The sequence below is a fragment of the Molossus molossus genome, unplaced genomic scaffold (assembly GCF_014108415.1).
Source record: "Molossus molossus isolate mMolMol1 unplaced genomic scaffold, mMolMol1.p scaffold_m16_p_6, whole genome shotgun sequence".
Classification (NCBI taxonomy): domain Eukaryota; kingdom Metazoa; phylum Chordata; class Mammalia; order Chiroptera; family Molossidae; genus Molossus; species Molossus molossus.
In genome coordinates, this window is record NW_023425399.1 from 83,254,724 (window position 1) to 83,271,175 (window position 16,452).

At 34.7% G+C, this 16,452-nt stretch overlaps 1 protein-coding gene across 2 annotated transcripts in view; it reads right to left on the reverse strand.

Annotated features, from left to right (window-relative positions):
• DSC2 (desmocollin 2) overlaps positions 1–16,452 on the reverse strand; it is a 30,377-nt gene that overhangs the window by 3,572 nt on the left and 10,353 nt on the right. For both annotated transcript variants that reach the window (XM_036245669.1, XM_036245670.1), the window contains exons 5-13: positions 14,691–14,846; positions 13,395–13,539; positions 12,285–12,451; positions 8,303–8,437; positions 7,877–8,062; positions 5,459–5,715; positions 5,185–5,327; positions 2,070–2,297; positions 89–325 (exon numbers count right to left, since the gene is read on the reverse strand). In XM_036245669.1, the coding sequence (XP_036101562.1) occupies positions 89–325; positions 2,070–2,297; positions 5,185–5,327; positions 5,459–5,715; positions 7,877–8,062; positions 8,303–8,437; positions 12,285–12,451; positions 13,395–13,539; positions 14,691–14,846 (1,654 nt within the window). The remainder of the gene's footprint in view (positions 1–88; positions 326–2,069; positions 2,298–5,184; positions 5,328–5,458; positions 5,716–7,876; positions 8,063–8,302; positions 8,438–12,284; positions 12,452–13,394; positions 13,540–14,690; positions 14,847–16,452) is intronic.

A 16,452-nucleotide genomic window follows, 5' to 3' on the forward strand; every position in this document is an offset into this window, starting at 1 on the left:
CGAACAGCTATAGATAACAGTGTTGATCTAAGAATGTGTCTTCAAAGTTATTTTGAAGGCTATTATTTGCGTTCAAGAAGGGACTCACAAAATAGCAAGGCTATGCCCAACAATATTGCAAGGATGGCCCACTTTCCAAGTTTCACTCCTCCGTTGCCAGTCCTTGGAACGAAGCGAAGTGTGCAGTCATTTTCAGTAATACAGTCACATATTATAACGTTTAATGGAGTGATATGTGACAGGCCATGTTTATCTGTAACTCTGACATTTACTGTATATGGTCCAAATGGAGGGTCGTTTTGATAGAAAAGTCGTGCTGCTGTATCTGAAAGAAAATAAAACGAAGTGTCATAGGATGTCATTGATTTCTCCTGAGCATAAATAACTAGTAATAGGATAGTCATCAAATTTCCCCACAAATGGATATTCCTGATGGGATGATACACCTGCCTCAAGATTGTAAATGTGAATGGACTGAGTAATTCTAATCTACAGGCGTTGTAAACATATTGCACATAAAAGTTTGTCTCTTAAAAAGGGTCTTTTGCGTTTTGTAATAATATATTGGTCCATAAATAAATTCTTCCTATCCTAACTATTAAATTTGTTAAGAGATTACTTTTTAATCACAGCTTTAAAAATTTTAATGTAACCATTCAGTGTATGTTTTCTTCTATACATGATTCATCAGGCTGTTGTTTCATAATAGTCTGAAATTCTAGACACGGTGCCTTCACTTGCCACCATAGCTTGTATATGTCCTTATTTTTCTTCCTCCATTCTGTTTTTCCTCTCCCTTTATGCAAACACTTTCTTTTCTAGTTTTCCATAATGAGAAATGGAGGAATATTTGTTGAAAGCATGGGGCTGAAAATTATTCCAGGACATTTTAAGAGAGACCCCATTCAGCCTAATAGAGCTTCAGTCATGCAAGCTGTAGTCCAGGGAGCCAGGACATTGTGGCCCACAGGCAGTACACTTAGGAGATGGCGAATGTGCTGAAGAGTTAAGAGCTGCTGTGGGGAGTGAACAGTGGTGGTTTAGAGATGTCCCTTTTACTTTTGCCATTGCTATCACCATAGATACTGTTGTGCTTAAAGTCAGAAGTATAGACTAGAGGCCAAGTTGTGGGAGAATCCCAAGTAGAAAACAATAGGGAAGAAATGGTCAGAAATCACTGCAACAGAGATAGGAGAGATAATACAGTAGACACTGTGATGCACACCCAGATCCCTCTGCAATCTGGGGTTTAACTATCCTAGCTGCTTGGGAGACATCAGCACCTTTAGATATTGTGCCTTTCAGCAAAAGTTCATGCCTGTCCGGGTAGCCCACCCTGCTGAGTGAGCCAGGAGAAAGTAAAGAGACTCAAGGTGGGGCCACTCTGAAGACCAATTAGCTCAGACTCCCCATGGGGTCGGCTGAGACTATCCTTTGGCCTGAGTTAAGCCTGACTTCTCTTTTGGCCCAATCCTGCTGCTTCCCTTCCTGTCACAGCCTTTGATGCTGAGCAAACTTCCTAATAAACATTCTGCCTGAGAACTCCGTCTCAGAGCTGCTTCCTGGAGGAACAGCCCTGTGATATTTGGGGATTCTATTATGGAACAAATAGCATGTAAAGAATCTCTGGAGGTGGGAGGTAGCCAATCAGGAAGTGATTATACTAGACTGCTCCACACTGTGTGTATGAGGAACAAGAATGACAATGAGAAGTCACATGAAGCCCTCAGGGAATCCTGGCACAAGACTGATTAGACATAAGCACAAGAGAGACCCACTTACCTACCACACTACAACTGAGAACCCTGCCTTTTCTCATTGGTGGATCCCACCTGGTGAATTATTGTTCTATTTCATCAAGAAAGAAGTATGTTAGGGTTGGGGGGAGGATGAACAGGATAAAGGGGGTCAAATATATTATGGTGGGAGACAATCAGACTTGATTGTACTACACCAGAAACTTATATAATGTTACCCCAAGAAATTTAATTTAAAAAAATTAAACAAGAAAAGAGTATTTTAGATGACCTGATATTGAAAAGGACAAAGAAATGTTTAGAAATACATACCATTAATTTGTGACAGTCCCCAGATTCTCTGTGCTTCTGAATCAGAATTACCCTCCAAATTGAAGCTAAAGGGTGGGCCATTTACAGGGTCATCAGGATCAAAAGCAACAATCTCCGCGGAGGACATGACCGTTTTGCAGATTATCAATGTCTGTTTAAGTATTAAAGGCCCATTATCATTTACATCTTCAAGTATGATTCCCAGTGTGCCAGTACATGATCTTCCATCTAAAAAATCAGATATAAAAATACAGTGTCAATATTTTGAGTTTTCTGTAGGAAATTATGCATTCAAATTATAAAAAAATATTTATTAGGCACCTGTAACCTATAAATGACAGTAATAAGCAGTCACAGGTTATATCCTTAGAGAATGTTAAAGGTAAAATATCATTTTGAAAGGGTTGTACAGACAATAACTACTATTGAGATATGTCATTCATTCATTAAATAGCTACAATAGACATGGAAACATTTACAGACATGAGTTTTGACTAATTTTTAAGAAGAGAAAGGGAGAGAGTATGAACAAGAACATTTCTGATATATTTAAAAACACAAAGAAATTCAAGGAGATGGGAAAGCACAGTCTGCACACCTGCATTGAAGACATAATGAGGGAAAGGCAGGGAGATATGTAGTTTATCTACCTGGCATACTTTCTATCAGGGCACAATAATCTCACCCTTTAACTTCTCTTGTTCTCATGCTATGTGGTGCTTTCTTGTTCTCCCTGAGAATTGGGACTATTGGATGCCTTGACGTTTGTTTTCATTTGGGTCCACGCACAAAGTTCAAAGCACAATTCTTCCCAATCAAATCTGGTTAATTGTATTGGTCCTACTGTGTTTGCTCTTCTACTTCTGTGATAAATGCTTGAATTTCCCTTCCACTAAACATTTAGAGTTGCTAATTTAACTGCCCTCTTTTTTGTGCATTGTAATTAGTATTATTATAGAATATTTAAACCAAAGATTTTAGAATTCACAGTGTTTCACAGCTGTTTTCCAACAGTTGGTGAAATAAATAATACTCTCTTATTCACTGGAGTATAAGCATGCAATGCTTATCTTCTAATATTAGTATAATTCTATATAGGTAAATACTTATTCCAATTGTAAACTCATGTCAAATGGATCACCCATGGTCCCATGATTTATGTTGCATACATTCTCCTACTAATGTTTTAAAAAATTGAAAGTACATTTCTTCCCAAATTTGGAATACCCATCAAATAGAGAAATCTAAAACTCCTGTATAGAGAAAATACTGGGGTGAAATTGTCAAGAGTTTAGACTAAGAAGAGACTGAGAAAAACAAATAAAAAGAAACCGAACTCAAAGGTGAACAGATAGATATATTTAGGAGAGGAAAAGGTAGTAAAACCCAAAAGCATATAGAAAAAAGGAGTGTGTTGAAAATAAAGACATGGAACCCTTGAGAGAGTTTTAAAAAGAAGAAACAAGTGCTTTGGAGAAGGAGGAGGCAGTGAGCGCGCTCAGAGGTCCGTGCTCCCGAGGACAGAGCGTCTTTCAGTAGAAGTAGCGGGGAGGGCCCAAAGGAAATGAGCCATATAGATTTTTTAAAAAGGTAAAAAAAGAGAAAGAAGCAAAAAAAGTGTATTTTGTATTATTTCAGTTCATAAAACAAAAAAGATGTGGAATTATTTATCCCCTTACCTTCTTAAAAAAAAAAAAAATGGGAAAGGCCTTATTATACGTTTATTTTATACCACAACGATGATTAACAGAACCTCTCAACCAAACTCCATAAAAATACCTGATCTCTCAATTATTGTATTTAGTCCGCAACAGAGAAGAATGTAGAAAAAAATATATTCAAAATTTATAATTCCAGACAGTAATTTTTATCTCAAAAAGCAACAAACCATTTGCCAAGTGCTATCAAATGTGAAAATAATGGATTTGAGTTTCATATTATTTTTATTCTTTTCATTTGCATTTCACCAAAAATATATGTCTTAATAAAGGTACATGTGAAGCTGAGGACTTAACAAAGTCTTTAATTGGTTGAAGTTAAATTAATAATGATTACAACTTTACCAATTCAATCAACAAACACGAGGCATTTCTCATTAATTTCGACAGAATTGGAATATCTAAAACATTTCTAAAATCACTTCTAAATTCTAATTTTGCAAGCTACAGTTTAATAATTTATGTTATTATAGTTAGCATATTTTTAAAAGGCATAAAGTTCAAATCCATATGATAGTAAAATGTTATGCACCAAATGAATCTCATACATAATCATTGTGCTCATATTTTTCTCAATTTCGTAGGACTTACAGCACATGATTTTATAGTTTATGTGATTATATGGATTTGTACTCTTTCTTTCTAATTTCATAACATACTATTAACCATGACTATGATTTATTGTTACATAATGTCCTTACTCAAAATTCGAACCCCTACATATACTGTTAGCTTCCTGTAAGAAGGCAGAACTGTTTTCTAGGAGTGCACTGTGTGGCAATAAGTATATTCTCTCTATAATGAAATTTTCTGCCAAGGTAAATATTTTAAGAGATATGACTGGATAATCTAGAGCTATTTTTGCTGACGTAATTTTCTCAATGTTTTTCTTTTTTAAAAAATATATATTTTTAAATTAATTTTTAGAGAGAGAGGATGGGAGAGAGAAATAGAAACATCAATGAGAGAGAACATCAATTGGCCACCTCCTACATACCCCCCACTGGGAATCAGGCCCACAACCTGGGCATGTGCCCTGACCAGGAATCGAACCAGGGACCTCCTGGTGCATGGAACAATGCTCAACCACTGAGCCACACTGGCCAGGCAATTTTCTCAATTTTTAATGATTATTTAACTTTTATAAATTATTAAAGTTTCAAGCATTTCTAAGACTACGTTATTTTATAATTACTCCTAAAACTGAGTGTGCTTATTAGAAAGCAGACATGCGTTCATAAATTATAGCAAAACTTCAATTGCTCTCTAAGTCATTTGGGGAGAAATATATTTTGAGAATGTATACAGCTGACTTAAGAATGTATGTTGCTGGTTTAACAGCTGAGGATGCAAGTAGTTGAGGATGTATATAGCTAGTTTAAAAACAAAGTTCTTACCTTTGTCTGTTGCAAGGATTGTGATTTTATATAAACCATTTTCCATGGATTCTGACTCTCTATCCAAGAGTCTGAAAGTTGTGATTGATCCTGTGTTTTCATCAACAGTGAACCATCCTTTTGGGTCATTTATTTTCTTATACCTGTTAATAATGAATTAAAATTTAAAAAAAAAAAATGTATCGTAAGCCAAATTACAATACTGATGTCAAAATAAATGATAAGTTTAAAAAACAAGATAAATTTGGAGTTAATAAAACTGAATTATAAATACCGTATGCCACTGCTACTTTTTGTTTCTGGGTCATATGCTTTATAGCCATTGCTCCTTGTATTCACTGGTGCATTTTCTTTAATCCGAACAGTTTGCACTGGAGGGGTACACTCGGGGCCCTCATCCTGATTTTTTACATTCACAGTAACTGTAGCCGTGCTCATGGCTGATCTTGAGGTAGTTTCTCTAAAATACGGAGCTTCATTAACTACACCGATTTGCAGGGTCAGCTGTTGTCTTTCTTCATAATTCAGCGGCTACAAAAGCAAGTGTGTGGAAAATCACTTCAAGACATTTAATATTTGGCGGTGCTAACTGGTGTATAGATAACTACTTCAATTTGGAAATGTGTAAGTGCTATGTAGGGAATAGTCATGAGAATATTAAACATATACCTGGAAATAAGGCGGTGGTGGGAGGAGGGCAATCCTTCAACTGACCCAGTGTTTGATGAAACCAGCAAAATGAAACAAAGCAAAAAACAAGCAAGCAAAGAACCTGTTCCCCAGCTGCCAATTTAACACAAGTAACATCATAGGTCCTGATGACAGTGTTTTTACCCTCACCTGAGGACATTTTTGCATTTATCTTCAGATAGAGTGGGAGGGAGGAAAAGAGAGAGAAACATCGATGTGAGAGAGAGACATCGAGTGGTTGCCACCCACATGAACCCAACTGGAGCAGGGACAAACCTCAACCAAGGTACATGCCCCTAGCGGGAACCAAACCCAGGTCTCACTGGTCTGCAGGCCGACACTCTAACGGTTGAGCCAAACTGGCCAGGGCTGTCAGGATGTATTTAATGAAAGTATTTGAAGGTTAATACTTGAAATATTACTTTAGGAGGTCCGTACCCTAACCAACAGTTACTGGCTATGCCATTAAATTTTGGAACAGCTTTTCCTACCCTCTTGAGATCAATAAAATTATTTGTACCTTCTTTGGGAGAGAAAAACGTGGGTCAAATTTTATACAACACTATTAAGAGAGAAAAGACAAGAAAATTGAAAGCTTATGGACATCACACTTTCCTTTTTATCTTTTCCCATCTAGTTACTTTCCAAAAGAACTGGCAGTACCACCTTTAACGGAAGGTTTTTATTTGCCTGATACTAGTTGTAATGAGAATGGGCAGAACTGTTTCCTAGAAGACAGAAACTGTGTCAGGTTGTAGACGCCACAGAAATCAATTTCCTTCTTCGAATACCAATGATTAGGGCAGGGGTTGGGTGAAAAGAGAGACAAGATCTAAAAGATATTTCTTTGCTGCTTTGAAACAAAGAAAACCCACCGACTGCAGCTAATTTTCATCATTGTAAGAAAACCGCATTCATCATTTTTGATCCATGCTCCTTGTAAATATGTACAAAAGAGAAACTCCATAAACCCAGGAATGAATCGTGTTCTAATTAAAGAAGCAGCAGGTATAAGCCTATGACTCTGTCTAAAGCCAAAGAAGCTCAGATCAACTTTATGGGCTAGCTCTGGCTCCTGAATTAGCAGCGAGTTCTTCCGAGATGCTGCAGAGTAGTATTAAAAGGAAGTTTTAGAAGTATTTACATGTTTCAACAGCAGAAGCTTCTCCTTTTGAACCAGAAAACTAAGGACGTCATGTACACCTGATAAGAAGAACAGATCTACAAACAACCTCCCGATGGGTTTGACCAGGAGTAACTTATCTGGGACATTCAGTCAGTAGAGGCTCCTGCCCCAGCTACAGAAAGGTTGGGCTGGAAAGTCTGGCCCTGTCCACGGGCATCACAGCTGTACTCGTTTATGAATTGTTAAGAGATACTGGTTACAAAGTGGATATCATTATCATATTATTTGAACACATATATATTTTTAATCATGACTTTCTATAAGGTTCCTCACACTGTAAGTTTTAATTAACTTGTGAAGATAGAGTTATTTCTGAAATTTAAAGTGCTACTTATGGACTGTTTAATCAATGGGCGCCAAACGTACAAATTTCCAGTGATAAAATAAATACGTCATGAGAATGTAATGTATAACATGGTGATTATAGTTAATAATCCTCTGTTGCATATTTGAAAGTAGCTAGTACAGTGGATCCTGAGAGTTCTCATCACAAGAAAAAAATGTTTTGTAAGTATATGTGATGACAGATATTAACTTGACTTTATTATGGTGATCATTTTGCAATATATACAAGTGTCAAATTATGTTGTATACCTGAAGCTAATATAATGTTATGCCAATTATACCTCAATTTAAAGAAAAAAGTTTCCAGAAATAAAAATATTTATCCCATTATATATGAAGAACATAGCATTTACATTTATCTATATATCTATATTATTACTACATTTACCAAAATTCTTTTCTTTCCATTAACTCTAGTATACTAGTCTATAATATAAACTACAAACAACAAATTTATTAATTTATTCTTACCTTGACCACACACAGAACTCCTTCATTGGTTTTGGGATCTGTTACAATTTTAAAATGTCCATTTTCATTGCCCTTTAAAATGGTATAATTAGCTCTCCAATTTGCAGTATTAATTAAATCCTTATCCTCAACGCTAACACGTAAGATTTCCACATCAACTGTATTTTCTTCCACTGATGTCACATACTAAAATAATCAAAACAAAACACAGTTTAATTAGTAACTCTCACATAAGTACAATACCATGTGAAGTAAGCCCGCTTCTTCAGATTTCCAAAGTACTATATTTATGTGATTTTAAACCTTAACTCCAAACTACTGTCCAGGGGACATAGATTTGAAATGATGTGACATGGATGGAGAAGTGCATATTTAGCAATGAACACTGGGTTGTCCGTTTTTCTTTTATTAAGATTATGTACTCACAGAAGTTTGAGTAAAGGTTGGCCAGTGGTCGTTCACATCGTCAACATAAATAATGCAAGTTGCAGTCGTCTGCAAACCAAAAGGTTTGCCGTTCATGTCCTGTACTTTTATTTTCAACTGGTATTTATCAACTAACTGAAAAGAAAGTAAAAATGTAATTGTTGAGTGAAAGCAGCATTATAAATGAAGTCTTATTTTATACTTTATAATTTTCCTTGCATTAAAAATCTAACAGGGACACTGTTAAATTTCATAGCTTTTATGGACTGGCAGAGTAATAATTTCCTCACACTAATAACAATTAATTAATTTATGAAAATAGGGTTGTTCCTCAAATTTAAAGTGCTCCTTGTAGATTATGGAATCAATTGATTTTAGCTTTACTCAACAGAAAGAAAAGATACAGCCCTAGTACATTTAAAACTGCCCAGTAATTAATCAAAACCTTTATCTCCTATCGAAAGCACATACTTATATGTTCAAAAACAGATTGCACTGACTCATACCAGTCTTGCAAAAATAAATAAATAAAGTGAATATCATTCAGTAAAAAAGATAGATTTTAAATATTTACTTTACACTGATTAAAAGATCATTAAATTAGCATGAAAACAAGAGGCAGGGCTATGTCATTTTTTGTCTCCAAGGAAAATAGAATCTGCCTCTTCGGACTTTCCATTTATCAGAGATTGCAGAAGGCTTATTGCTCATTTAAAAATGGGTTTCTCCTCATGATGGTTTTATTTATCATAAGTAACTGAGATATAGAATGATTATAAACACTAATAATAATGTTTCTAGACTGAACATGAGGAGACTTGGGTTCTATTCCCACCTCCCAAAATAGCAAATGTAATCTCAGGCAGTTGAAAAATTACCCTTACCTACGTTTCCTCTTCTATAAAATGATAATAATAATGCATTTCCTACATAATTCCCCTCTTTTCATAAGACAAAATAATATGTGAAAAACTATCCTCACCTTCTGTTTAGAATGTTCACTATTCTCTTACATAACCACCTTTCTTCCCTTCCTTCCATCACCTCTTAAACGTCCTTGTCTTCATTCATTTCCTTAAAAGCTAACATTTCTCTCAATCTCTGTGCTTTTCATACACAAACTTTTTCGATGTACTTTTATCTAATTGACTAATCACATAGGTTGATTTAAAAAAGTAAAAGCCTTATTGCATTTAAAAATTCTAAAAAGCTCATGCTACTATCCTTTCAGGAGGAAATATATATTTTGTTTGTAGTGAACTAAGACTTACTGGAAATAACCAACTGGTTGATAAAACAAAGAAATGAAGTTTCGTGAGCCAATATATTAACTTGTGTAAATCCTCCAACGAAAGAACAACTTTGATGTTTAAAGGGCCTAAAGGGTTGAAGGTAACAAATGAAAATTGGAATCCCGGCGTCTGAAGTGGTACCACAGCACTCTGGGTAAAACTACTCTAAGACTCCTTCATACATTTTCAGCTGATTCTATCAGAAGGATCTATTTAGGACTCAGTGATAAGAGAGGAATTGGGTTATGATCTGCTATCCCTGAGCACATGAATCCCAGGAAGAAGCTGCATAGTGTGTATAGCTGTAACACTAATTCATTCATTTATCCAGGAAATGGCATTGGATCCTTCACCGGCACATACAATAAAATAAATGTATTTATCAATAATAAGATAAATAAGTGCCAGTTTCACTTGGGAATTTCTTTGTGGATACAGTAAAAGAAAATGATGAATTTTGCCAATTTTCAATCCAAAGTACATGTGAAGAAATTGGAAGTATACATTGAGCACTTCTGCTAAAAAGCATAGTGTAGTGTTCGTCTCAAAGAAAAGTACTTGTGTGATTGTTTGATTTATGAGCTGAACTAGCTATTGTTGTTTTAATAAAATACCATCTTTCTATGAAAGACATCTATGGTTATTCATATTGGTATATTTGAAAGACATTTTGTCAAACATAAAGTGAATATATTACATTAAGAAAAACACAAACAAAACTATGTTACCAATAATAAATTGGAGTGTTGAAATAAAATGAGAATTCTAGAAAATTTTTATCAACCATTGTGATATTAATGGAAATGAAGAGGTGATTTTTTTTAACATTGTTTAATGAAATGTGTCAATATTTGGAAGATCTGCATAACTTAGTGAACCAATATGACTAATGCATGATGTTATAAAGCTATGCATGGGTGAAATATACACACATAGTACAGATAGACCAAAGGATTTTAACATAATGATTTATGTAAGTTCATTGATAAGACTTCAAAGTGCACTTTGCAAAAAACATCTAGGAAACTACTACTTGTCATGTTTTGGTATAGTATCAAAGATGAATATCCAAAATGGTCTGAAATTACTATTTTTTTAGAGAGAGAGGAAAGAAGAGGGAAAGAGAGATGGAAACATCCATGAGAGAAAACATCGATTGGCTGCCTCCTGCATGCCCCACACTGGGGATTTGGCCCACAACCTGGGCATGTACCCAGACCAGGGATGGAACCAGCGACCTCTTGGTGCATGAGTCAATGCTCAACTACTGAGCCACATGGGCCCAGCTAAAATTATTATTAAAATACTCTGCTCTTTTCTAACTTTGTATTATGTTGGATTTTCATTGTTTATATTAGTTAATACTACATATTATAACAGACTGAATGCAGGAGATATGGGAATCCATCTGTCTTATATAAATCCAAATATTAAAGAGATTTGGAAAACTGGATAATAATGTCACTATTCTCACTAAATTATTTATTATTTTGGAAAATGTAATTATTCTTTATAAAAACGTTACTTATGTTAACATGTAATATATCTATTATTATCTTAACTGGGTAATGAAATACATATTTTAAATTTTTATCAGTTTTAAATGCTAATGGGTAAATACTAATACGTATAACCCACATAAACAAAACATCTTTGGAATCTTCAAAAATGCATAAGAGTATAAAGGAATCTTGAGGTCAGAAAATGTGAAGATCACTGCTCTATTGCATAAGAAAGAGAAAGAAGAAGAGGAAATGAATCTGATATGAAGTTTTAGAAATTAAAGGAATACCTGATAAACATGTAATACTATACTTTAAGATTAAGGATTATAAATGTAGTATGTAGGCCAGATAAACTGCTCTAAGAATTCAGTTAAATCTGTGCTTGTTGGAGGAGGAAAGAGTTGAATAACCAAGTCAATAAATTACTAAACTATGACAGTTGCAGTGGAAATGAACAGAATTTAAAAATAAAATAATTTTGAAGGTGATATCAATATGCTTTGGAAAATAATTTGATCTAGGGGATAAGAGGATATATCAAAATATATATTTGAGAGAATGTGAATTCAAGGTCATAATAGAAAATGTATTAATAGGATGAGAGTGTATTAATATGATTTTGATTAGAAAACAAGGAAAAGAGAGCATGTTTAGAAGGAAAGAAAAATTTGATTTTAGAGTTAATCGCATTTTGAGTGCCCGTGAAACATTCAAATAAAGATTTTCAGTAGTCAATTGAAAATGGTAAGCCAGATATTAGAGAGATGTAGAATTTCTGTTAATCTATGCAAATGGAAGAATGCAAATGAATTTAGTGAGGAGGACATGATGCAGACTGAAAAAGAAGCTATCTATAGATTACAAATTTCTACACAGTTCCAAATTTCTACACAGTTCCACAGTTTCACTTCTCATATCTGATACTTGTTTTTAACACTACAAATGTTTGCATTAGGAAATTCGATTTTATAAAACACACTTCAGGAAAGAACACATCAGAGGTTCAAAATTAGTGCACTGCAAGATTCATGACCTCCATTAACATACTTAAAATGATGATTTTTCTAAAACTGGATTCACAGAATACTTTTCAAAAACACATTTACAGGTGATCTTATACAGAGAGATTCAAGTACTATGAAATAATGACATGGCAAGCAAAGTTTTTGTTAATGTTGATGTTACCTCTCTGTTTAGCTGAGATGACGTTGTGGTAATCACACCTGTAGATGAGTGCATAAAAAACATCACGGGTGAGACTGGAAACTGCTCGAGGATGGAGTACTTCAGCATCGTGTGAAGTGTGCCAGGTTCATCCAGGTCAGTTGCACATACTTGTCCCACCGTGGAACCTACAAATCGAAAAATCCTCTTTAATTTCCAAAACGTTTACATTTTCAACTTTCCCTTTATAGCATTCCTTGCTGTCTACCTCAAAAGTGTTTTGGAACACTTACATATCAGAGTAATAATAGTTTTTATAATAATAATGTAATAATAGTTTGCAGATTTTTATATAAACTTTTCCCTCCTTTTAAATATCCAGCAGCGTAACATTTTGGAATTTGGTGACCACATTCACATTTACTGTGTTTAATGTATAATTTTATAAAAGTTGGTAATATTCCTTCACGGTCTTTGCATTTCTAGATGAAATGGTTATAATTATTCCTTAACCTTTTTCTGTTGGTAAGCTTGTGCTTAAATTGATCATATGCGTCAGTTTTCTCCGTCAGTTCTTGGTTTAGGTAGATCTTTCTAGAGGAAGACTCCAAAGCCACAATCTGCCTTCCAGCTAAAATGGGCCATTCTCAACAACTTATGATTATGCCCAGAATATTGTCAATCATTTCATCACTACAGTAGATCTCTTCAAGGATAAGATTTCAGTTGCTCAAAGGCTTCCATTTCTTGGAGTGTGTTCTCTTAAAAGTAATTACTGTATCTCCCACAGGAAGGCAAAGTAACATTTACTGAGCAACTTCTATTTTTCAGACACTATGCTTGACATTCCAGGGGTATTATGCTTCATTTAATCTTCATGACAAACTTTATGTTGATACCCCACATTACAGTTAAGGAAACTAAGGCTTGTCAAATTTTTAAAAAATTGCCCAGGGTCACAGTACAGAGTTAGCTAGTGAAAGGCAGAGTAAATTTCCACCCAGAGCAGCTTGATGGGTAAGTCCTTTTCCTTACCAGCAGGATATGCCTCCTCCCAATGGCATAGGAAAACCGAACTTTTGAATTGAAACACCAAGTTGCCAGACATTGTTCAAGTGGGCAGGTACTCACCAACTCTTGAATATTCAGGAATTGTAAAAATGTAAGTTGAATTTGTAAAAATTGGGAAATTATCATTTTCATCCTCAATTTTGATTACTAGGGGAAGTGGAAATTCTGGACTATATCCATCTTGAGTTGTTGCAAAGGCAACTAGCTGTGAAGAGAATAAAATAAGAGCAAAAAAAATTATCAAAATATGGTTCAAACTAGTGATGACTTGAAGTTGTACACTGTTCAGCATTGTGGTGTGAGGTTCACCATTTGTTATAGTATTTGGATGTGGACATAATGCCACAAAAGGTGGTTAATGTCATGATGTAGTCTAGCATTTTATGTTTAAATGTGTCTAATATAATAACACAGATAATTTTTGTTTCCTCACTACTGCTCTATTACTGTTCAAGAGTGTAATGGTTTTTATTATTATTTTTCCAAAACATCTTAAGGATTATTATGTTTTGTTTTGTTTGGAAGTTTCAGACGCATTAACTTTAAATACAATTTTCTGGATCTTTTGTAACTTTGGATTCATAGAAATTCCATATTTCCCATGTGCAGTTAACGTAGATATTGTCTTATTTTCTACTAATTATGATTTTAGGCATATTGATGGTGATATTTAGATAACTGCCTTCATACAAACTTTTTTATTTAAAAGAGAGGGAGTCAGAAATAGGGCAAATGAATGGCTGTATATTGTGTGTGGAATACAATTTATTTCTTTTGATTTTATAATATGAATTTCAATTCCAGTTTTTCTCAGAACAACTATCATCAAAAGAACAGAACACAGGTATTAAAACTGATTTAAGCTAAAGGACCAGGTCCTGTTGGAAAATAAATACATTAGGTGAAATTCTGACATTACCTCTCATTCCACGTGGAAGTTACCCAGCTGGTGAAAACACTAAATCATTTCAGTTAAGCACTGTCCATGGTCCTCACTTGCTCGCCACGGGTTAGTTTCCTCCCACTGCAAAAGGACTGAGGCCTAATTCTAGACTTCGCTTACCTCCCGTCCCTCTCTCTACCATGAAGAGGCTCACAGATCTTTTTGGTCAACTAAATAGCTGTTTTTGACATGCTATTCCTTTTTGAAAAGCAACAACAACAGAACAGTAAAACTAGGATACCAAGAACTTTCTAATAGAACCTACGAAATTCTTTTTGCCTCAAGCCAAGTCTGCAGCATCAGATGCCTAGATCACAAACTTAGAAAACAGAAAATGGTACATGAATCGAGAATGAGAAACAAAATAGCCAAGTTTAAGACTGCTGATATAATACGTAAACTTTAGACTTTACCTCAAAAGAGTCATACTGCTCACGATCGATAGGACCAGTGCAATACAGGTTTCCAGTATTTCTCTCTATGTAAAACAAATTCTGGGGTCGCTGGTCAACTCCAGGCCCACTTATAGAATAGTATATAGTGTAGTTTTGTGCTGTATCAGATTCAATCTAGAAGGTAGATATTATACACATGAGACCAACTTTTATTTCAGCAAAATTTTCATTTATATATTTACACAATCACATTGCCATTTTTATTAAAATAACTAACTGCCCTCTTTATTTATTATTATATATGAATAAAAAGCAACAGGAGAATAAAAGTGTCTGATAATTGAGAAATTTCAAGAGCAAGGTGTGAGGAAACTAATGTAGTAGCATCTTACTTTTCCAGAATAACTAAGGACTGCTTTAAAGGATAAATGATACCTATGTGGACCAAACATCTGAAACTTTTCCTATCTTAGAAAACAAAGTATTCTGAGCATGAAAAATTTTCTTGTTGTCATTTAAAAAAACAACAACACACAACTGAATTTTTATTTTATGGAGGGGTTGGTAAAAGTAGTTTTATAGTTATAATACAAATAAGTAGTACAATAACTAATAAATAATAATACCAAAATAAGCACTGTTTCCCATACAACTGTAAACCTCCATTTGCCCACCTCGTATAATATTTGAGATACTATATTTAAAGTGTTCTGCCTGCATGGAAAACTTGGAAAATACTTTCCTTAATTCATGTTTTTGTTTGTTTGTTTTTTTCTTTTTACTTTATTGATTTTAGAGAGAGAGGAACGGAGAAAGAGAGATAGAAACATCGATGAGAGAGAACATTGATTGGCCACCTCCTACATGCCCCCCACTGGGGATCGGGCCTGCGACCTGGGCATGTGCCCTGACCAGGAATCGAACTGACAATCTCTTGGTGCATGGGTTGACGCTCAACCACTGAGCCACCCCAACCGGGCATTAATTTGTTTTTGTTATTTGTCAGTATCTTCTTTATTATAGAAGCTGAGTTTATGTGTGTTGGGGGTTGAGGATAATGATAATAAAAATGGCATAACATTCTGGCAAGTGTAATATTCTGGTACTTGATTGAAAAGCAAGATTTTTCCAAGTTGTTTTCAACCTCTTAGACAGATCTTGACTAGACATCAGCATAATTAACACAATTATTTTCTAACAATTTATTTCTCAACTTTAATATGCTATTGTCTCAGCTGCATTACATTTGTGGATGAAATGTAAAGGGGGTTCTCTCTCTCCATTTCAACAACTAAGGGAAAAGAAACCCAAGTCGTGGATTGAGTGGTAGTGGCCACAGATAGTGGAAGAAGGCAAAGATATTTGCTAAGGTTTCCACTAAAAGTCTTAAAAAAGAAAGAAAATGTGGATCCACTATGATTTAAGCAGTGGACTTAGGGATAAGCAATAGAAAGGTGTATGTGTCTTTCCCCTTATGGCATTTTGCCTTTATCAGCAATTTTCATCCTTTTTTACAGAAGATGTTTGGAAGTTTTCTGGACTATACCCAGGCTCTGTGACAGCCTTGTTGATGTGACAGTTATTTAAGGAACCATGTGTTTGAGAGTGTTAGATGGGTTTTACAGTTTTATTAATGGCCTTTGCATGACTAAAGCTGCCGAAAAAGTACATGTAGGTATTAAGATATATATTTATACTCATATATTTAAACACAAGAGATACATATTCATTCATATATTCATACACCACTATCTTTTAAATACTCATTGTCCAAATAAAA